This window comes from Oncorhynchus masou, chromosome 29 (assembly GCF_036934945.1).
Source record: "Oncorhynchus masou masou isolate Uvic2021 chromosome 29, UVic_Omas_1.1, whole genome shotgun sequence".
Lineage (NCBI taxonomy): Eukaryota > Metazoa > Chordata > Actinopteri > Salmoniformes > Salmonidae > Oncorhynchus > Oncorhynchus masou.
Window position 1 is genome coordinate 8,831,868 of NC_088240.1, and position 22,853 is coordinate 8,854,720.

General features: G+C 44.0%; 1 protein-coding gene across 2 annotated transcripts in view; it reads right to left on the reverse strand.

The window, feature by feature from the left end:
- The window catches only part of LOC135518960 (neuronal membrane glycoprotein M6-b), a 90,470-nt gene extending 72,463 nt beyond the window's left edge, over positions 1 to 18,007 (reverse strand). The window contains exon 1 of one of the 2 annotated variants that reach the window (XM_064943944.1): positions 17,875 to 18,007. In XM_064943944.1, the coding sequence (XP_064800016.1) occupies positions 17,875 to 17,878 (4 nt within the window). In that variant the 5' untranslated portion in view covers positions 17,879 to 18,007. The remainder of the gene's footprint in view (positions 1 to 17,874) is intronic. The other variant, XM_064943943.1, reaches the window with a different exon arrangement.
- Positions 18,008 to 22,853: the final 4,846 nt, after the last annotated feature.

The window sequence follows — 22,853 nt, forward strand, 5'->3', positions numbered from 1 at the left end:
AGGCAGTACAGTTCCATACATAGGCAATACAGTTCCATACGTAGGCAGTACAGTTCCATACGTAGGCAGTACAGTTCCATACGTAGGCAGTACAGTTCCATACGTAGGCAGTACAGTTCCATACGTAGGCAGTACAGTTCCATACGTAGGCAGTACAGTTCCATACGTAGGCAGTACAGTTCCATACGTAGGCAGTACAGTTCCATACGTAGGCAGTACAGTTCTATACGTAGGCGGTACATTTCCATACGTAGTCGGTACAGTTCTATACGTAGGCAATACAGTTCCATACGTAGGCAGTACAGTCCCATACGTAGGCAGTACAGTTCCATACGTAGGCAGTTCCATACGTAGGCGGTACAGTTCCATATGTAGGCAGTACAGTCCCCATGTGTAATATGGACAGAGGAAAGAGTGTATGAGAAGCTAAATGGTGTCATGGACAATGTGTTTCTCTCTGGTACTGTAGAGTCCTAATGCACTACAGTGACCCAGCAGATCCTAATGCACTACAGTGACCCAGCAGATCCTAATGCACTACAGTGACCCAGCAGATCCTAATGCAATATAGTGACCCAGCAGATCCTAATGCATTACAGTGACCCAGCAGATCCTAATGCACTACAGTGACCCAGCAGATCCTAATGCACTATAGTGACCCAGCAGATCCTAATGCACTATAGTGACCCAGCAGATCCTAATGCAATATAGTGACCCAGCAGATCCTAATGCACTATAGTGACCCAGCAGATCCTAGTACACTATAGTGACCCAGCAGATCCTAATGCACTACAGTGACCCAGCAGATCCTAATGCAATACAGTGACCCAGCAGATCCTAATGCATTACAGTGACCCAGCAGATCCTAATGCACTACAGTGACCCAGCAGATCCTAATGCACTATAGTGACCCAGCAGATCCTAATGCAATATAGTGACCCAGCAGATCCTAATGCACTATAGTGACCCAGCAGAACCTAATGCACTATAGTGACCCAGCAGATCCTAATGCACTACAGTGACCCAGCAGATCCTAGTACACTATAGTGACCCAGCAGATCCTAATGCACTACAGTGACCCAGCAGATCCCAGTACACTATAGTGACCCAGCAGATCCTAATGCACTACAGTGACCCAGCAGATCCTAATGCACTACAGTGACCCAGCAGATCCTAATGCACTATAGTGACCCAGCAGATCCTAATGCACTACAGTGACCCAGCAGATCCTAGTACACTATAGTGACCCAGCAGATCCTAATGCACTACAGTGACCCAGCAGATCCTAATGCACTACAGTGACCCAGCAGATCCTAATGCACTACAGTGACCCAGCAGATCCTAATGCACTACAGTGACCCAGCAGATCCTAGTACACTATAGTGACCCAGCAGATCCTAATGCACTATAGTGACCCAGCAGATCCTAATGCACTATTGTGACCCAGCAGATCCTAATACACTATAGTGACCCAGCAGATCCTAATGCACTACAGTGACCCAGCAGATCCTAATGCACTATAGTGACCCAGCAGATCCTAATGCACTATAGTGACCCAGCAGATCCTAATGCACTACAGTGACCCAGCAGATGCTAATGCACTATAGTGACCCAGCAGATCCTAATGCACTATTGTGACCCAGCAGATCCTAATACACTATAGTGACCCAGCAGATCCTAATGCACTACAGTGACCCAGCTATTCAAAGATTCTGTGGATGTACATCATCCGTGTGTCTCTCTGCGGCTCTCTGTCTGTTTGCTAGTCTGATCCATTATTTTACCTTGGCCTTCTGGAAATGTTAGCGTGCAGGAACACACAACGCACTGACATAGAGTGGTTGTCCACAGACAGGGATGACAAATATCCCTTGACTGCAGCGGGCTAAATCAGGGTCACACCGAGTGATTCTTGGTAGTCTAAAACAAATCTACTTTGAAACAAAAGTCTACACCTCACACACATGGTTATTGGCTTAAAAAAAGACACTTGTACCATGTCCGATATAGAGTTTAAATATATTCAATTTTGAGTTTTCATCAATATTACACTTTATATTATATTATCACAGAAAACTGAAATGTAACAAACTGTTTGAGATAGAAACACTGGATTTTATTCGTTTTTTATTAATTATGAAAAATATGAATAACATTCCACACGTGGCTAAAGAGCAGCGTTTTTGGTCATTGTGTCACGACTTCCGCCAAAGTTGGTGCCTCTCCTTGTTCGGGCGGAGTTTGGTGGTCGACGTCACCGGTTTTCTAGCCACCACCGATCTACGCTTCATTGTCCATTTGTTTTGTCTTTATTGTACACACATAGTTTCCATTACATTATTAGTTATTCCCTATTTAACCCTCTGGCTCCCACATGGTTTTGTGCGTGTTTGTTCGCTGTTAAGTGTTCGCTATTTCTGTGAGCTGGAGTATTTTCCCTGCGTGGAATTATTCTTGTTGTTTATTCGAGTAAAGTAGGTTTTTTACTCAGTTCTGCGTCCTGCGCCTGACTCCGTCCTATCTGCTGCACATTGACACTTGCCACAATGATGGCAGGAAAGGGCTATCCCGTCAGCTAGGTTACTGTCACTATACAGAGCATCAGAAGACACGTTGCCCACCATGGGTTTGATGATCTTATAAGGTACTTTGCATTATCATAATGCACATTATTTGAATTAATAAAAAGGCTATGGTAAAAAACGCTTTGGGTAACTTTGTAAGTAATGTTCAATAACAAAAACTCAACAACAACAATACAATCACACCGACAAGGTCTTCAGTATGACTGACCATGTTAAACGGAACAAGTGTTCAGCTCCTAGCAAATCTGGAGGAAGAAGGCTGTAATCATTTACATATCCGGGACATTTTAAGGCTTTGAGATTCCATCCTGTTTCCAGCACCATGTGGCAATGTGACAACTCTCTAACAAGGGTGAGCTCTGGAGGTCAGAGCATTGAACCCCCCCCCCCCCCCCCCACTGTGGGATGGTGAATTAGGCCCTTAATAAAAGCGAGGGGGAGGGGCCATGCTTGAGCAAGCATGCCCACTCAGGAACTTCTATTCCTAGCATTTAAGTTCACAATACACAACGGTCCTCTTTGTGACCGTAGGAGGACTTATTAAACTCAACAAAGTAAAACATGAGCGCTTAGACAGAGCCACAATGTTGGCGGTGGGCAATCAACCAGCCACACTGAAGACAAAGAAAACAAGAGAGGTGTGGATGTGTGGAGAGAATGAGCAGTGAAGAGGAGAGAAGCAAAATAAGAGGAGTAGAGAGACAGCATGGAGAGGTGGGAAGGTGGAACAGGAAAAGAGAGAGGTGGGGAGAGAACAAGAAAGGGATAAAATAGCAGTGGTCTTTTGGTTGGACTCAGTGGTTTCACCATAGAGCAGCTCAGATAGTCTGAGAGGATTTGTGGGACTCATCTGCCGTTTAATTGACAAAGAAGATTGGTCAGATCCTCTGCCAAATAGAGAGAGCACCAGAAATCGTTCAGTTTGGATGACAAATAACTCATTAATATGGATATTAAGCGTATGTGACCCATTGCTGAAAGCTGGGAGTATGTCGCACGTAACTACTTCACAGAAGAGGAATTTGAACATAATTTTTTTTGTTTTTTTCATCAAAATTATATATTTTTTTCTTCCAGAAATGCCTTACTGAACATGTAAACTTTCATGTGCCTTACGAACAAACTTTTATGTACTCTGTAAATATAAATAAAATGTGAAATCACGAAGGTGTTTAGACACTGAGAAAATACAGAATTATGCCTAGCCATGATTAGTTCAGATAACGAGGGGGACATTCACGAGAAAGACAGTCCATTCTGTAACTCAAGGCTTCCCTGTCAAATACCATTGACATCTATCCAGCTGGTAATTATGAAGCTAAATGTTTGCTAAATCTAGCTAGTTATCTTGTGTCTGCATTGCTATTTTTAACGTGGAAGCAGGTTAAGTGTGTACAAGGCGTTTTAGTATAGGTGTAGTAGTCAAGGGGCAATAACAAGCTATAGCACATTAATTAATTCATGTTTTAACCTATTTTTCTGGAATTTGTCTTTCAGCATAGTCCTGCTCTCCGCCTCCAGTACAAGGAGATGACGGAGGGCAAACAAGCGACACTTCAGTCATTTTGTCTTTGTACTTTGAGCATTATTGCTTGGTATGCAAGGTTTTAATGTCTTGTCTAATTTTCTCTGCTTTTGTCCTTCACAGCTGCAGTTGTCTGGAGCCTGGTGTTGTTGTGGCCAAGGAGCTTTCACTCAGATAGAACCAAGTGTCAGCAGCTGTGCAATGTAGATGTCCTTCCTCCCAGAGATGTGAAAGCATCGCCTGGACTGGACACAACCCAGTAAACATATAGTTTTGAGAATATCAGACTTTTGCTGCTCCAAAGGGCAGGACATAAATATGCTCTCAAGCCAGATCCCGTTGTTCATATCATAACATGACCTGAACCAAAGTTACTCAAAGGATCTTATGATATAGGCCTAGGTCGAGATAGTGTTTTTACCCAAGTCTTTATGTGTTTGTGTGTTTTAACTTTTTCCTAATTGTAGGCTACTACCTTCAGCACTTGAAGTTAATAAAGTATTTTATTGTTGAAATATTTTCTTTGTTTTTTTTAACCACTATCTCAGTGCTTTAGAACATGGCCACATTCACATGTGTTCCAATGTGAATGATTTAAGAGATGAGTGTGTCAAAGGCTTTAGAGGGTGTGAACAATGCTAAATGGGGGTAAACAACGAACAACGTTGTAGCTGTTCAATGTGAAAGGTTAGCTTTATTATACAACAAAAGGCAATTTAATTCTGCAAATGGTTTGCCTAATAGTGTATCTTCGTGAGATAATGTTCAGAGAATCTATTTTGGCAATTTAGCGAAAGTATTAATTTTCTAAATATATGTTTCCCATGTGGAGCAAGTGTGAAAATCACAGCAAAAATGTTTAAATGCCTTTTTCTCCTAAATGGGATTCTAAGTTTAGTAACTTTTAAAGCAGCATTACTTCCCCATGTTTCCTCCAACTGCAGTGTATGATATGCCATTTTGAAGCTCAGAGTTTCTACTTTTATCCAATGAAAAAACTCCATTTCAAATGTTGGAACATAAGACTGAAAAGAGACGGTTTGTCACATATTTAATTAAACTCATGAATGCCACTGAAAATGTCTAAATAATCTTTTTTTTTTTTTTTACATGTTGGGCAGGCAAGAGGGGGCAACATTGTGATTAATGAAACTTCATAAACAAATGGTTGAGTGACTGAGTAAATGTGTAATTATCCTTTGTAACATTAGCCTTGCACCGGTGGTGGAACAACATAGGTCACATGTGAGAATTCCAGGTATTTCAACAGCAAACAGGCACAACTGCATCTCTGCAGACTTCACACAAATATGCATTTAAAGTTATTTATGAGCTGTCCCCAGTTCCTGTTTTCATCATCTGGACTGGGCCTGGGACCAGCTGTGCTCTCCTAACAGGATTGGGTAAGTTACTTTCTAAATGTAATCCGTTACAGTTACTAGTTACCTGCCCAAAATTGTAATCAGTAGTGTAACTTTTGGATAACCCAAACTCAGTAATGTAATCTGATTACATTGTTACTTTTAGATTACATTCCCCTTAAGAGGCATTAGAAGAAGACAAAAATGTATGTTTACCAATTGAACGACATCTATTGCAGGATAAATCAATGTTAAAGTTTACATAGCTGGCCTTATATAGATGTTATATTTTCATTTATGGGTTGGTTATGTAGACTTCTGTCATGTCTTGTTATGTCTGTTCCTGTCCTTTCTCTTCACTCTGTCTCTCTCTGCTGGTCTTTTTAGGTTACCTTCTCTGTCTCTCATTCTTCAGCTGTTCTACATCTCCCCTAACTAGCTCATCCACTCTTTCCCACCTGTTCTCTCTTCCCCCTCTGATTAGGTCTCTATTTCTCTCTCTGTTCCTGCTACTTTCAGTGTCTGATTCTTGTTTGTGTTTTTGATGCCAGAAGCAAGCTGTCGTCCCGTTTGCTTCCACCTTGTCCTATCCTGTCGGAGTCTGCCTGGCAGGTGCATCCTGCATTATACTACGTTCTTTTGTTCCATTGACTACGTTGGAAGAGGATTTATGCCATTCCTGTTTTTCATTAAAGAACTCTGTTTTCTGTTAAAACCGCTTTTGGGTCTTCACTCAAGTACATAACAGAAGAATCAGACCAAGAATGGACCCAGCGGCTCCGGACCCTTTTCACTCCGCCGTCGAGATCCAGGGAGCGATGCTAGGCAGACACGAGGAGGAATTGTCTGCTGCTCGACATGCCGTTGAGACCCTGGCCGTCCAAGTCTCCGACCTCACAAGACAGGTTCACCAACTCCACCTCGATCCACCGCCCACTTCCAGGGTTTCCGAGTCTCCGGAGCCCAGGATCAACAACCCGCCGTGTTACTCTGGGGAGCCCACTGAGTGCCGCTCATTCCTCACTCAGTGTGATGTGGTGTTCTCTCTCCAGCCCAACACTTACTCCAGGAGCGCAGCCCGCATCGCCTACGTCATTTCTCTCCTTACCGGACGGGCGCGTGAGTGGGGCACGGCAATCTGGGAGGCGAGGGCTGAGTGTATTAACCAGTATCAGGACTTTAAGGAGGAGTTGATACGGGTTTTTGACCGTTCTGTTTTTGGGGAGGAGGCTTCCAGGGCCCTGTCTTCCCTATGTCAGGGGAATCGATCCATAACGGATTATTCTATTGAGTTTCGCACTCTCGCTGCCTCTAGTGACTGGAACGAGCCGGCTTTGCTCGCTCGTTTTCTGGAGGGTCTCCTCGTCGAGGTTAAGGATGAGATCCTCTCCCGCGAGGTTCCTTCCAGTCTGGACTCCTTAATAGCTCTCGCTATTCGCATAGAGCGACGGTTTGATCTTCGTCGCCGAGCACGTGGAAAGGAGCTCGCGTTCTCCGTTGCTCCCCTCTCCACATCACTGCCACCTGCCGCATCACTGCCACCCTCCTCCGCCGGCTCGGATGCTGAGCCTATGCAGCTGGGGGTATCCGCATCTCGGCCAAGGAGAAGGAACGGAGAATCACCAATCGCCTCTGTCTCTACTGCGGCTCCGCTGGTCATTTTGTCACCTCATGTCCAGTAAAAGCCAGAGCTCATCAGTAAGAGGAGGGCTACTGGTGAGCGCAACTACTCAGGCCTCTCCTTCTGGATCACGCACTACCTTTCCGGTCCATCTCCGCTGGCCCGGTTCATCTGCTTCCTGCAGTGCCTTGATAGACTCTGGGGCGGAGGGCTGTTTTATGGACGAGACCTGGGCTCGGGAACATGACATTCCTCTCAGACAGTTAGGGAGCCCACGGCCTTGTTCGCTTTAGATGGTAGTTCTCTCCCCAAGATTCAGCGTGAGACGCTGCCTTTAACCCTCACTGTCTCTGGTAATCATAGCGAAACCATTTCTTTTTTAATTTTTCGTTCACCTTTTACACCTGTTGTTTTGGGTCATCCCTGGCTAGTGCGCCATAACCCTTCTATTAATTGGTATAGTAATACTATCCTATCCTGGAATGTTTCTTGTCATGTGACCTGTTTAATGTCTGCTATCCCTCCTGTTTCCTCTGTCTCTTCTTCACAGGAGGAGCCTGGCGATTTGACAGGGGTGCCGGAGGAGTATCACGATCTGCGCACGGTGTTCAGTCGTTCCAAGGCCACTTCTCTCCCTCCACACCGGTCGTATGACTGTAGTATTGATCTCCTTCCGGGAACTACTCCCCCGGGGTAGATTATACTCTCTGTCGGCTCCCGAACGTAAGGCTCTCGAGGATTATTTGTCGGTTTCGCTCGACGCCGGTACCATAGTCTCCTCCTCCTCTCCCGCCGGAGCGGGGGTTTTTTTTGTTCAGAAGAAGGACGGGTCCCTGCGCCCATGCGTGGATTATCGAGGGCTGAATGACATAACAGTTAAGAATCGTTATCCGCTTCCTCTTATGTCTTCAGCCTTCGAGATCCTGCAGGGAGCCAGGTTTTTCACCAAATTGGACCTTCGTAACGCCTACCATCTCGTGCGCATCAGGGAGGGGGACGAGTGGAAGACGGCGTTTAACACTCCGTTAGGGCACTTTGAATACCGGGTTCTTCCTTTCGGCCTCGTTAACGCTCCAGCTGTCTTTCAGGCACTAGTTAACGACGTCCTGAGAGACATGCTGAACATTTTTGTTTTCGTTTACATGGACGATATCCTGATTTTTTCACCGTCTCTCTCGATTCATGTTCAGCACGTGCGACGCGTCCTCCAGCGCCTTTTGGAGAACTGTCTTTATGTGAAGGCTGAGAAGTGCACTTTTCATGCCGCCTCTGTCCCTTTTCTCGGTTCCGTTATTTCCGCTGAGGGCATTAAGATGGATCCCGCTAAGGTCCAGGCTGTCATTGATTGGCCCGTTCCTAAGTCACGCGTCGAGCTGCAGCGCTTTCTGGGCTTCGCTAATTTCTATCGTCGTTTCATCCGTAATTTCGGTCAGGTGGCAGCTCCCCTCACAGCCCTTACTTCTGTTAAGACGTGCTTTAAGTGGTCCGTTTCCGCCCAGGGAGCTTTTGATCTTCTTAAGAATCGTTTTACATCCGCACCTATTCTTGTTACACCTGACATCTCTAGTCAGTTTGTTGTTGAGGTTGACGCGTCTGAGGTGGGCGTGGGAGCCATTCTTTCTCAGCGCTCTCTCTCTGACGGCAAGGTCCATCCTTGCGCGTTTTTCTCTCATCGCTTATCGCCGTCAGAACGTAACTATGATGTTGGTAATCGCGAACTGCTTGCCATCCGCTTAGCCCTAGGCGAATGGCGACAGTGGTTGGAGGGGGCGACCGTTCCTTTTGTCGTTTGGACTGACCATAGGAACCTTGAGTACATCCGTTCAGCCAAACGACTTAATGCGCGTCAGGCTCGTTGGGCTCTGTTTTTCGCTCGTTTCGAGTTTGTTATTTCTTATCGTCCGGGCTCAAAAAACACCAAGCCTGATGCTTTATCTCGTCTCTTCAGTTCTTCTGAGGTCTCCACCGACCCCGAGGGGATTCTCCCTGACGGGCGTGTTGTCGGGTTGACTGTCTGGGGAATTGAGAGGCAGGTAAAGCAAGCACTCGCTCACACTCCGTCGCCGCGAGCTTGTCCTAGGAACCTTCTGTTCGTTCCCGTTCCTACTCGTCCGGCCGTTCTTCAGTGGGCCCACTCTGCCAAGTTAGCCGGCCACCCCGGCGTTCGGGTACGCTAATTCGCCAGCGTTTCTGGTGGCCCACTCGGGAACGTGACGCGCGTCGATTTGTCGCCGCTTGTTCGGTCTGCGCGCAGACTAAATCTGGGAACTCTCCTCCTGCCGGCCGTCTCAGACCGCTTCCCATTCCCTCTCGACCGTGGTCTCACATCGCTTTAGATTTTATCACCGGACTGCCTTCATCAGCGGGGAAGACAGTTATTCTTACGGTTGTCGATAGATTCTCTAAGGCGGCTCATTTCATTCCTCTCGCTAAGCTCCCTTCTGCTAAGGAGACGGCTCAGATCATTATCGAGAATGTTTTCCGAATTCATGGCCTTCCGTCTGACGTCGTTTCCGACAGAGGCCCGCAGTTCACGTCTCAATTTTGGAGGGAGTTTTGCCGTTTGATTGGGGCTTCCGTCAGTCTCTCGTCCGGCTTTCATCCCCAGTCTAACGGTCAAGCCGAACGGGCCAATCAGACTGTTGGTCGCATTTTACGCAGTCTTTCTTTTCGTAACCCTGCGTCTTGGTCAGAACAGCTCCCCTGGGCAGAGTACGCCCACAACTCGCTTCCCTCGTCTGCTACCGGTCTATCTCCTTTTCAGAGTAGCCTCGGGTACCAGCCTCCGCTGTTCTCATCTCAGCTCGCCGAGTCCTGCGTCCCCTCCGCTCAGGCTTTTGTCCAGCGTTGCGAGCGCACCTGGAAGGGGGTCAGGTCGGCACTTTGCCGTAATAGGGCGCAGACTGTGAGGGCCGCTAATAAGCGTAGGACCAAGAGTCCTAGATATTGTTGCGGTCAGAGAGTATGGCTCTCCACTCAGAACCTTCCCCTTAAGTCAGCTTCTCGCAAGTTGGCCCCTCAGTACCTAGTGGATTGGGAGGGGTACGGTCCTGAGGAGAGGAGTTGGGTTCCCTCTCGGGACGTGCTGGACCGTTCGCTGATCGATGATTTCCTCCGTTGCCGCCAGGTTTCCTCCTCGAGTGCGCCAGGAGGCGCTCGGTGAGTGGGGGGTACTGTCATGTCTTGTTATGTCTGTTCCTGTCCTTTCTCTTCACTCTGTCTCTCTCTGCTGGTCTTTTTAGGTTACCTTCTCTGTCTCTCATTCTTCAGCTGTTCTACATCTCCCCTAACTAGCTCATCCACTCTTTCCCACCTGTTCTCTCTTCCCCCTCTGATTAGGTCTCTATTTCTCTCTCTGTTCCTGCTACTTTCAGTGTCTGATTCTTGTTTGTGTTTTTGATGCCAGAAGCAAGCTGTCGTCCCGTTTGCTTCCACCTTGTCCTATCCTGTCGGAGTCTGCCTGGCAGGTGCATCCTGCATTATACTACGTTCTTTTGTTCCATTGACTACGTTGGAAGAGGATTTATGCCATTCCTGTTTTTCATTAAAGAACTCTGTTTTCTGTTAAAACCGCTTTTGGGTCTTCACTCAAGTACATAACACTTCTAACCCATCGCTGTCTACTACATATAACAACACAATTAAATTATATCTTTACATTAATATATCTAATTTATAAGTCCAAAAAATGGATGTAGAAACTACAGATTGTCCCTTTAAGTGTATCAAAAGTGTACAAGTTTGAGAATGTGTCCAGTAGGTCAATGGATATATATTTTTATATCAGCATGTATTAGATTCAGCAATAAAAGCCCCACTTTTATTCCTTAGGCTGGGATCCACACTATGCAGCTGTTATAAGAGCACATTTTTCACTGGCTGTCCACTGGTTTCAAAAACAGTCATTGATAGGCAGCTTAAACTTATTGAATTCAACCATTATTGGGTTCAAAAACACATCCTTTACATGTAACTCCCCAACCCTGCCTATACACACGACCTCTAACCGAGATCATCTTGAATCAACTAAGAGCATGGGAAACATTATCTCACCCTCTGTTATTGCTCAGGCATCAGTTGACAAGCAGTTGATTCAGAGAGTGAAAACACTCGCCCAGTGGCATGACGTTCACAGCTATGGAACATTTCCTCTCATTTCCTCCCCTTTCATCTCCTTTCCTCTCATTTCCTTTAATTTTATCTCCTTTCCTCTCCTCTCATTTCCTCTCCTTTCCCTCTCCTTTCCCTCTCCTTTCCTCTCCTCTCATTTCCTCTCCTCTCCTTTCATCTCCTCTCCTCTCATTTCCTCTCCTCTCCTCTCCTTTCCTCTCCTCTCCTCTCCTTTCCTCTCCTCTCCTCTCCCTCTCCTCTCCCTCTCCTTTCCTCTCCTCTCCCTCTCCAATCCTCTCCTCTCCCTCTCCTTTCCTCTCCTCTCCCTCTCCTTTCCTCTCCTTTCCTCTCCTTTCTCTCTCCTTTCCTCTCCTTTCTCCTTGTCCAGCTTAGAATACAGGGTCACTGTGTATATCTGGTTTCAGAGCTGGTCATGGGTGCAACTCAGCCACACTCAAGGTCCTAAACGATATCTTAACTGCCATCGATGAGAAATATTACTGTGCAGCCGTGTTCATTGATCTGGCCAAGGCTTTCGACTCTGTCAATCACCACATCCTCATCGGCAGACTCGACAGCCTTGGTTTCTCAAATGATTGCCTCGCCTGGTTCACCAACTACTTCTCTGATAGAGTTCAGTGTGTCAAATCGGAGGGTCTGCTGTCCGGACCTCTGGCAGTCTCTATGGGGGTGCCACAGGGTTCAATTCTTGGACCGACTCTCTTCTCTGTATACATCAATGAGGTCGCTCTTGGTGCTGGTGAGTCTCTGATCCACCTCTACGCAGACGACACCATTCTGTATACCTCTGGCCCTTCTTTGGACACTGTGTTAACAACCCTCCAGACGAGCTTCAATGCCATACAACTCTCCTTCCGTGGCCTCCAATTGCTCTTAAACACAAGTAAAACTAAATGCATGCTCTTCAACCGATCGCTACCCGCACCTACCCGCCTGTCCAACATCACTACTCTGGACGGCTCTGATTTAGAATACGTGGACAACTACAAATACTTAGGTGTCTGGTTAGACTGTAAACTCTCCTTCCAGACCCATATCAAATATCTCCAATCCAAAGTTAAATCTAGAATTGGCTTCCTATTTCGCAACAAAGCATCCTTCACTCATGCTGCCAAACATACCCTTGTAAAACTGACCATCCTACCAATCCTCGACTTTGGCGATGTCATTTACAAAATAGCCTCCAATACCCTACTCAACAAATTGGATGCAGTCTATCACAGTGCAATCCGTTTTGTCAGCAAAGCCCCATATACTACCCACCATTGCGACCTGTACGCTCTCGTTGGCTGGCCCTCGCTTCATACTCGTCACCAAACCCACTGGCTCCATGTCATCTACAAGACCCTGCTAGGTAAAGTCCCCCCTTATCTCAGCTCGCTGGTCACCATAGCATCTCCCACCTGTAGCACACGCTCCAGCAGGTATATCTCTCTGGTCACCCCCAAAACCAATTCTTTCTTTGGCCGCCTCTCCTTCCAGTTCTCTGCTGCCAATGACTGGAACGAACTACAAAAATTTCTGAAACTGGAAACACTTATCTCCCTCACTAGCTTTAAGCACCAACTGTCAGAGCAGCTCACAGATTACTGCACCTGTACATAGCCCACCTATATTTTAGCCCAAACAACTACCTCTTTCCCTACTGTATTTTATTTATTTATTTATTTTGCTCCTTTGCACCCCATTATTTTTATTTCTACTTTGCACATTCTTCCATTGCAAATCTACCATTCCAGTGTTTTACTTGCTATATTGTATTTACTTTTCCACCATGGCCTTTTTTTGCCTTTACCTCCCTTATCTCACCTCATTTGCTCACATCGTATATAGACTTGTTTATACTGTATTATTGACTGTATGTTTGTTTTGCTCCATGTGTAACTCTGTGTCGTTGTATGTGTCGAACTGCTTTGCTTTATCTTGGCCAGGTCGCAATTGTAAATGAGAACTTGTTCTCAACTTCCCTACCTGGTTAAATAAAGGTGAAATAAAAAAATAAAAAAATAAAAAATATATACATTTCAAAATGTAATCCGTTACAGTTACTAGTTACCTGTCCAAAATTGTAATCAGTAATGTAACTTTTGGATTACCCAAACTCGGTAATGTAATCTGATTACATTCAGCTACTTTTAGATTACATTCCCCTTAAGAGGCATTAGAAGAAGACAAAAATGTATGTTTACCAATTGAACGACATCTATTGCAGGATAAATCAATGTTTAAGTTTACATAGCTGGCCCTATATGGATGTTATATTTTCATTTATGGGTTGGTTATGTAGGCTTCTTCTAACCCATCGCTTTCTACTACATATAACAACACAATTCAATTATATCTTTACATTAATATATCTAATTTATAAGTCCAAAAAATGGATGTAGAAACTACAGATTGTCCCTTTAACCGTATCAAAAGTGTACAAGTTTGAGAATGTGTCCATTACGTCTATGGATATATATTTTTATATCAGCGTGTATTAGATTCAGCAATAAAAGCCCCACTTTTATTCCATAGGCTGGGATCCACAATATGCAGCTGTTATAAGAGCACATTTTTCACTGGCTGTCCACTGGTTTCAAAAACAGTCATTGATAGGCAGCTTAATCCCCTCAATGTTTGTTCCTCAGATATGTTTGGGAAAGACCGTTTCATTAGGCAGAGATGAACACAATGTTTGTTCCTCAGATATGTTTGGGAAAGACCGTTTCATTAGGCAGAGATGAACACAATGTTTGTTCCTCATATGTTTGGGAAAGACCGTTTCATTAGGCAGAGATGAACACAATGTTTGTTCCTCATATGTTTGGGAAAGACCGTTTCATTAGGCAGAGATGAACACAATGTTTGTTCCTCATATGTTTGGGAAAGACCGTTTCATTAGGCAGAGATGAACACAATGTTTGTTCCTCATATGTTTGGGAAAGACCGTTTCATTAGGCAGAGATGAACACAACGTATGTTTAGTGTATCAGTGCAGTGAAGAATGACCTTCTAAAATTACAGTCGATGGAGACATCAGCATTGGGATTGAGGGAGACGAGCAACGTTTCACACAAGTTGTCAAACATCACCAAGTTGTAGACCTTGAGTAATAGAGGCACACAAATCTGATGACAGACAACTGCACTCATTAGATGAGTCATGAAACGAGAGTTTTGAAATTGGGTTAGCAATCAAGTGAATATTTATCTCTTTCTCAGATTACAGTCATAAACAATGGAGCTCCGTTTAGATCTCGAAGTTTAACGCCAGTTGTGAATCACTCTTTCCAGAGAACTGTTGTGTTGAGTGCTGGCTGTAAACAACAGAGAAAAATGTTTTTTTAAACTAAGGAGTGAAAGAGTTTCCATGCAGGATTTTTTTTCTTGTCTTTTTGGCTATCAATGTCTCACTCTAAAACTAACAGAGACGAGCTGTTCAGAGTCAAGTAAGTCCATAATTTGTTGTATTTGATTAGCCTTTACTCCTACAGTCACAAGACAGCCCTACATGTTAACCAGTATATAATTCAAAACTCACAAGCCTATTAATTTATCTTTCATATTGACAATTGTCTCTATAAAAGAGAAATTGACAAGCTTGTGATTTTCCCCTTTTGGCATCTGCCACGTCTTTCCTTACAAAACCGCTATAAACCGGCGGTAGGTGCAGCAATGGCAGAAAAATATTCATGCCACCTTTACTTTAAATAATGAAACAGCAAGTAGTCACTCCTAGGCCCCTGTACTGCAGACAAAAATGACTTTCTTAGCTGCTGTATATCATGAATGATCAGTTATCCTCTCTTTCTTAGATCATGATAATCCCCCAAGGGGCCATAGTTTAGATCATGCTAATTTCCCAATTGGCCATAGTTTAGATCATGCTAATTTCCCAAGGGGCCATAGTTTAGTGCTGCATGATTTCACAAGCTACTACTCAGGGCTGTTGGCATGGAGGAGGTACATAGCAACGGAGGTCAATGCTAAGTGGGCAGGTGAATGTCACCTGACTTTAGAGCTGAATAGAAGTTTGCAGAACATTGGGAACATCTAACTCCATGCTGAATCAAGTCTCACTTTGGGCTTCACAGGCCCCAGTCAGAGCCAAGATCCAGATCCTCCCACATCCTCAGTATATCCACTGGTATAGTACATATTTAACACCATAGACGCATGGGAGAAACAGTGGGGAATGTTTTAAATGTGACACCACCTCCAGGAGAAAGAGATGAGGGAATCAAATATACTGTAGACAGTTGTCAGTTATCTACAGTCGGATCTCTGAGAAGTATCATCTGTTCTCCATGGCTTCAAGTCATCCTGTTTATTTTGGGCTGTAGTCACCAGTACATGCCTGCATTCCTGATTTAATCTACAGCAGAGTCGTCAGTGTGTTTTCCTACGAAGCATGGAAAACAACAAGTATCCCTGAACAACCGTAAGACATTCTTTACGCTGAAAGAAAACAGTTCAACCATCCAAACCACTTGAGAGATCCTTACGCTTGTTTGCTACTTTTCAGTGGTCATGACAGTCATCAACACATTACAGCCTGCTAGCTCACTTCTTATTAGTGGTTCTCGTGGTGACAGAGTTATATGGGTGGCACACACCGCACCGAATGTCGGTCTGACGCTTGTTCGGCGCGGTGTGTTTTAGGGTCCTTCCTGCCGGTGGACGTCTGACTGGCGACATTTTCGCACAAATCTACATGTATAATCGGTTTGCACTCAGGTTGCAAATTACAGCTGGCACTCTGTTCAGAGGTGCTAAGTACCTTTGGCCACCAAACGCTACCGGTGTGCCCGTACTCAACCAATACCTCATTACAAGAAGACCATCAGCAATCACTACTACACTCAATGGTAGGTTGAAGTGGTTGAAGTGAATACAAAATGGAATGACTCGTTCCCATGCCTCCTAGGGGACTTGTTGTCTTAAAGTCCTACTGAGAGGATTTGAATATGAACAGAGCCTGAGGCAGTTGACAATGCACATGGTCAGTTGTAATGCAGGCCAATATCCTCTTAGAGAGGGAGAGAGAGAGAGAGATACAGGATGAGGGGCTGCAATGTGTTATCTTACAGAGAGTCCGTCTACTCCGCAACTTTCAATTCAGTGAACTTCCCTCTGCATCAACAGCCACTGAAGTCACACACAAAGGAGCAGGGCCAAATTAGGAGCACAATGAGTCCACTGTGGGAGCTTCAGAGGAAATGAATGAATGCTGTTGATACACATTCTCACACTGTCAGTGTTTTCACCTCCCAGTCCCTCCATAGCCTCAGCTGCACCATTGCAAATCAACAGGAGAGCTCCATTCCATTGGTTTTCTCAGAACCTATCTATCACTGTAAGAAGGAAGGCTCAGCGAACCCAGTAAAATACTATTGGTTACCACTGTGGTAGACTGAAAACAAAGCAAAGAATTAGGCCTACCCTTGGATAGGATCAACAGTCTATTTCTGCATGAATTAACTCATGTTAATGAAGGGCCGTGCATTATGATATTATGAACAAAAAAGACTATGACTGCAGCTTTCCAGCTTAGACAACATGGGGGCGACTGAGAGTCCTCTATACTGTCTGTCCCATCTGGCACACAGTCTCTTACAGCCACAAAGCTCATAAGTCTGCTGGGAGCCTTTAAGAAGTATGTTGCTGAACCTGTGGCTTTGGTGCCTAGCTAGCTCTCTCCTCCCAGGCATGCATCCCCGGGGTGGCTGGGAACACAGATGGACAACACTTGGGACTGAGTCAGAGAGTCCAGTGGGACACAGGAATTACACCCGAGTATCACTACTTCCAGTCCCAGTTTAGCCCTTCACATCGCATGGCACGACACAGCGTGACTTGCCCAGAGACTGAGACAAGGTGAAAATGATGGAGTCTATGGACTCCAAGTTTGTTTTGATAACCAAATGACACAGCATAATATGATGTTTTTGTCTACAAACTAAAACTCATCCACTGTCTGCCCACATAACTCTGAAAACGCATTAGTAACAGCTGTACTGAGTTGCATACACAGATGTCTTTAGCTGCAAAAAAACACCCTCAAATCATTCCATACGTCAGTCATCAATCTGACGCTCTTCTACAGGCTTATTGGAGAATGCATTTGTCTGACCAATCAATAAACAATATCATGTTTCCATCAACACCAATCTACACAGGAACATTCAAGTTGTCATTATAAACATGGATTTGTTATCAATAAGCAATTTAGTTAGAAGTTGAGAAACAAAAGAGCAGTATGTGGATTAATATGTATATATTGGAGTTGACAACCCAAGTCACTATATATATATTTATATATAAACTTACTGATACTGATAGTGACTTGGGTTGTCAACTCCTGTTCGAACTACTCAGCCCATACCGGGCTGTGCTGACTGTATGGAAATCCTTTGAGATTGATCTCCCTCTTATCAAGTTGCACAAGTTGTTCAACTACTCTTTAATGCCGATAGCTTAGCAAACCCGGTCAGATCAAAATGAATTGGGTTGAAACGTATTGTAAACATGACAATTTAAGATGCGCTTTGCGCGAGAAAGCTCAGTGGGGGGACGAAACAGAACAGGCATGGAACAAGTTGTCATTTTATAATGCAAGTTTTTAACTCAAACAGAAAAAGGAATTAATATTTAAATAGAAACGTACCCATTTTTGTTTCCCAGTTTCTGAAGATGAGGTGTCTGTTGAAAGGTCAGCTAACGGGCGATGTTGCGTCCGGAGATGCACAGCGAACGCCAGACTAGTCCACTGAGTTGCTGCTGCGCGTCGTCCCGTTTGGAGACAGGCTGACTGACGTCACCACCAGAGGATTGGTGTGTAGGATTGATTCGTTTAGTTTATTAGGATCTCCATTAGCTACTGCACATGCATAAGCTACTCTTCCTAGGGTTCACATAAAACATTACTAGACAAGAACAAGATATAAGATACGTAAGATATTACAAAACAAATAGATACAATATGAGTTATATATAGGAAAGACACCAAGAGACAACGAAAATACTATTTGCACACTATTCATATATATATATTAATATCCTTGTATACAGTATAGTTCAACTAGTTCTTTAGAAAGAGTAGAGGATGTGTATTACAATATGTTTTTAGAGCTAGGACAAGACAGCACTATGTTCGGGCCCCTCACCTCGCCCCTCTTCAGAGGACAGAGAAGTTTGTTGGTCATTCAACCCTGGATACTTTATCTTGGTTTATGGCCTTTTATCTGCTAGTCCAGATAAAAGGCCACGGTCTAAACTTAGACCAGTGCAGGTTTGCCTTTGCAAGACAAGATCTGGGTTAATTTATCCACATAATAGAGCCCCACAGTGGAGCTGTCATAATATCCATAAAACCTAGTGGTCAAACAAGGAAATGATTCCAATCATTTTTCCACCATTCATTTTTCCCATAGGAGATTTTTAGAAACACTTAAAATAAGGGCTGTGTTTTGTGTAGATTTACTCAGGTGTGACGTTTTGATAACCACGTAAATCTCTCTTGTACAAGGTGACTTTTATCAATATATATATATTAAAAGTGTTTCTAAAATCCCCTATGGGAGAAAATGATTGAAACCATTTCCTTGTTTGACCGCTCGGTTTTATGGGTGTTATGACTCATACTATGCTCTATGCCTTAACTAAACTGTTTTGAGGGAAGGTAATACATTTGTAATCCCAATTAAAGTTATATAAAGTTATATTAAAAAATTATATATATATTTGTCTGGTGAGACTGGCTTAGCACTGCAGGGTAAAGCCAAGGCTTATTCTCACTGCTGTAGTATCCTGTCTACCCCTGAAGCTCCCAGTAATCCAATGTTTTGGATAAGGTGTTATCATGTCAGCTGGGCTATCCTGTGCAAGAAAGTCAACAAGGACAAAGAACCAATGAGCATTCACCACAGATCATAGGTTAACCCCAGACCTGCAGCGTCAGTGAATCCAACCTGCTGTCCAATAACTCAATGTAGAAATCAAAATAACTGGAGAAAATACAATCGCCATAAAGAGAAAAGACAACATTAGAGGGCAATGGCTGTAGTCTCTAAGGATTGGATTCAATTTCTCCCACGGAAGTATCACGGAAGATCCGAGTTGAAATAGTCAAGGTAATTTTCGATTGAGCTGACATATGCACAGTGAATGAAGTTTCCACGAACGCGGGAACATTGCCTTTAAATTTCAATCAAGCTATAACGTGTATCTTGCGCCATACTTCTGCAATACGGATTGAATTCCCAACTACATTCTATTACCTACCTTGTTTATTGATCTAATTAATCTTTTTAAAAGTGAATGGTCAGTGGTCCAGAACATAATTACAAATACTTTGTACACTGCAAATTGACCGCAATAAATCCAAACAGACATAGAATTTGACTAAAACATAATAATATCAAACGTAGATTACATTGAGAAACGATCACATCGTCTCTCTATTTAGTCAATGCATGGAAATACGTAGGTACAGATTTCCTAAAATAAAATCCCTTGGAGCTAATTTACATTTACATTTAAGTCATTTAGCAGACGCTCTTATCCAGAGCGACTTACATCCTGGTGTTTTTACAGTTTTTGATGTTCGATAACAAAAAATTAATAATTGGTCAGAAAACTTATTGAAATCGCCAGAGGGGGCAATTCGGGCCTGTGGACCACCAGTTGGGGAACCATATCGTCCCCCTCAGACTCAACATCATTCCAGTCTCTCTGCTTCTCATTAAAGAGTGGAGAAACACACAATGCCAATCAGCATCGATCCAGTGCATTGGTATCCGGTATCCAAGGAGGCCACAGTGTTCTGCAGGCCCAGTCTTTTCACTGTCGGCCAAATGGCCAATTCTCAATGGGCCACTTCATGGTCAAGCAGGGCTTCCACCCAACATGGCAAGGACAACACATAGAGAAGGGAAGCTTTTGGTACCACTACCAGCTATGTCTCACTGAGAGATAGAAGGAACATCTACTGTTCTTCACTATGGTCATGGAAATTCTTACACAGGGACACTCAAAGTCAATCTTAAATTAATCAGAATTTATTTGTCAGCGTGCTGGAGAGGTTCCAACCATCTCAATGCACCGTAGTACTGTCAGAAAACTCTCCCGGGGCTATCCCAACAGTTGCCTTATATACCGCGATACAGAGGCAAGTTATATTTGCATGATTTACCATAATTAATTAACAATTACCGGTTTGTTCTATTCATGTGACCAATACTGTTTCATAACATGTGACCGACCAACACCCCACGAGGCTTCTCCTCTCTGAACTGAGACTTTGAAACTGAGATATCTTTCTTTTGTTCTCAAAACACGGTTATTCGTTCTAAAAAAAATGGTCTGGGCGTAATGCTAAATTGCAGCTACTGATAGGTGTGATTTGTACAGTCAGCCACTTGCGTGGACAAGGACATTGGTTATTAGAACCGAACATGAATAGAACACAGATATTAGTTATAAGAATAGCACAACATTTCCCTCACTCTATATATTGTGAAAAAGGAATTGATATGATATTTTGGAGTAGTTGCTGTTTTAAGTATAAAGGCTTGACATCAGGCACATTTTTCCATTAACATCAACAGGATTGCAATGCGTAAAGAATTCACTCATGAATCGTGAGCAAAGCTTCTAGAACACAACAGTATGTGAGTGACCCTCCCTTGTGGTTCAGTAGTATGTGAGTGACAGTCTGTTGTGGATCAGTAGTATGGGAGTCACCCTTGCATGGATAATGGTGCCGGAGGGTGGGGCAGCCATTTTACAGGCTACTAACCAACTGTGCTATTTTGTTTGTTATTTCACATTGTTTGTAACTCATTTTGTACATAATGTTGCTGCCACCATCTCTTCTGATTAAAGAAGCAATAAAACTGGCCTTCTTTAGACTAGTTGAGTATCTGGAGCATCGGCATTTGTGGGTTCTCAACCCGCTTCATGAGATAATCACCTGAAATGCATTTCAATTAACTGGTGTGCTTTTTAAAAGGCTCATTTGTGGAATTTCAGATCAAATCAATTCTTCTTTCCTTCTTAATGCATTCGAGCCAATCAGTTGTGTTGTGACAAGGTAGGGGGTATACAGAAGATCGCCCTATTTGGTAAAAGACCAAGTCCATATTATGGCAAGAACAGCTCAAATAAGCAAAGAGAAACGACAATTCATCATTACTTTAAGACATAAAGGTCAGTCAATATGGAACATTTTAAGAACTTTGAAAGTTTCTTCAAGTGCAGTCGCAAAAACCATCAAGCGCTATGATGAAACTGGCTCTCATGAGGACTGCTACAGGAATCGAAGACCCAGAGTTACCTCTTCTGCAGAGGATAAGTTCATTAGAGTTACCAGCCACAAAAATTGCAGCCAAGGCCTCCCGGGTGGCGCAGTGGTTATGGGCGCTGTACTGCAGCGCCAGCTGTGCCAACAGAGACCCTGGGTTCGCGCCCAGGCTCTGTCGTAACCGGCCGCGACCGTGGGGTGACGCACAATTGGCCTAGTGTCGTCTGGGTTAGGGAGTGCTTGGCCGGTAGGGATATCCTTGTCTGATCGCGCACCAGCGACTCCTGTGGCGGGCTGGGCGCAGTGCACGCTAACCAAGGTTGGCAGGTGCATGGTGTTTCCTCCGACACATTGGTGCGGCTGGCTTCCGGGTTGGATGTGCGCTGTGTTAAGAAGCAGTGCGGCTTGGTTGGGTTGTGTATCGGAGGATGCATGACTTTCAACCTTCGTCTCTCCCGAGCCCGTACGGGAGTTGTAGCGATGAGACAAGATAGTAGCTACTAACAATTGGATACCACAAAATTGGAGAGAAAAAGGGGTGTAAAATAAAAAAATAAAATTGCAGCCAAAATAAATGCTCTATAGAGTTCAAGTAACAGACAATTGTTCAGAGGAGAATGCGTGAATCAGGCCTTCATGGTCGAATTTCTACAAAGAAACCACTACTAAAGGACACCAATAAGAAGAAGAGTCTTGCTTTGGCAAGGAAACACGAGCAATGGGCATTTGACCGGTGGAAATTTGTCCTTTGGTCTGGAGTCCAAATTGGAGATTTTTGGTTACAACATCCATGTCTTTGTGAGACGCGTGAATGTTATCCGCATTTGTATTTCCCACCGTAAAGCATGGAGGAGGAAGTGTTATGGTGTGGTTGTGCTTTGCTGGTGACACTGTCTGTGATTTTTTCAGAATTCAAGGCACACTTAACGAGCATAGCTACCAAAGTATTCTGCAGCGATACGCCATCCCATCTGGTTTGGGCTTCATGGGACTATCATTTGTTTTTCAACAGGACAATGACCCAACACTCCTCCAGGCTGTGTAAGGGCTATTTGACAAAGAAGGAGAGTGATGGAGTGCTGCATTAGATGACCTGGCCTCCACAATCCCCTGACTTTAACCAAATTGAGATGGTTTGGGATGAGTCCCGACTCCCGACTCATCCCAAACCATCTTAATTTGAAGGAAAAGCAGCCAACAAGTACTCAACATATTTGGGAACTCCTTCAAGACTGTTGGAAAAGCATTCCAGGTGAAGCTGGTTGAGAGAATGCCAAGAGTGTGCAAAGCTGTCATCAAGACAAAGAGTGGCTATTTGAAGAATCTCAAATATAAAATATATT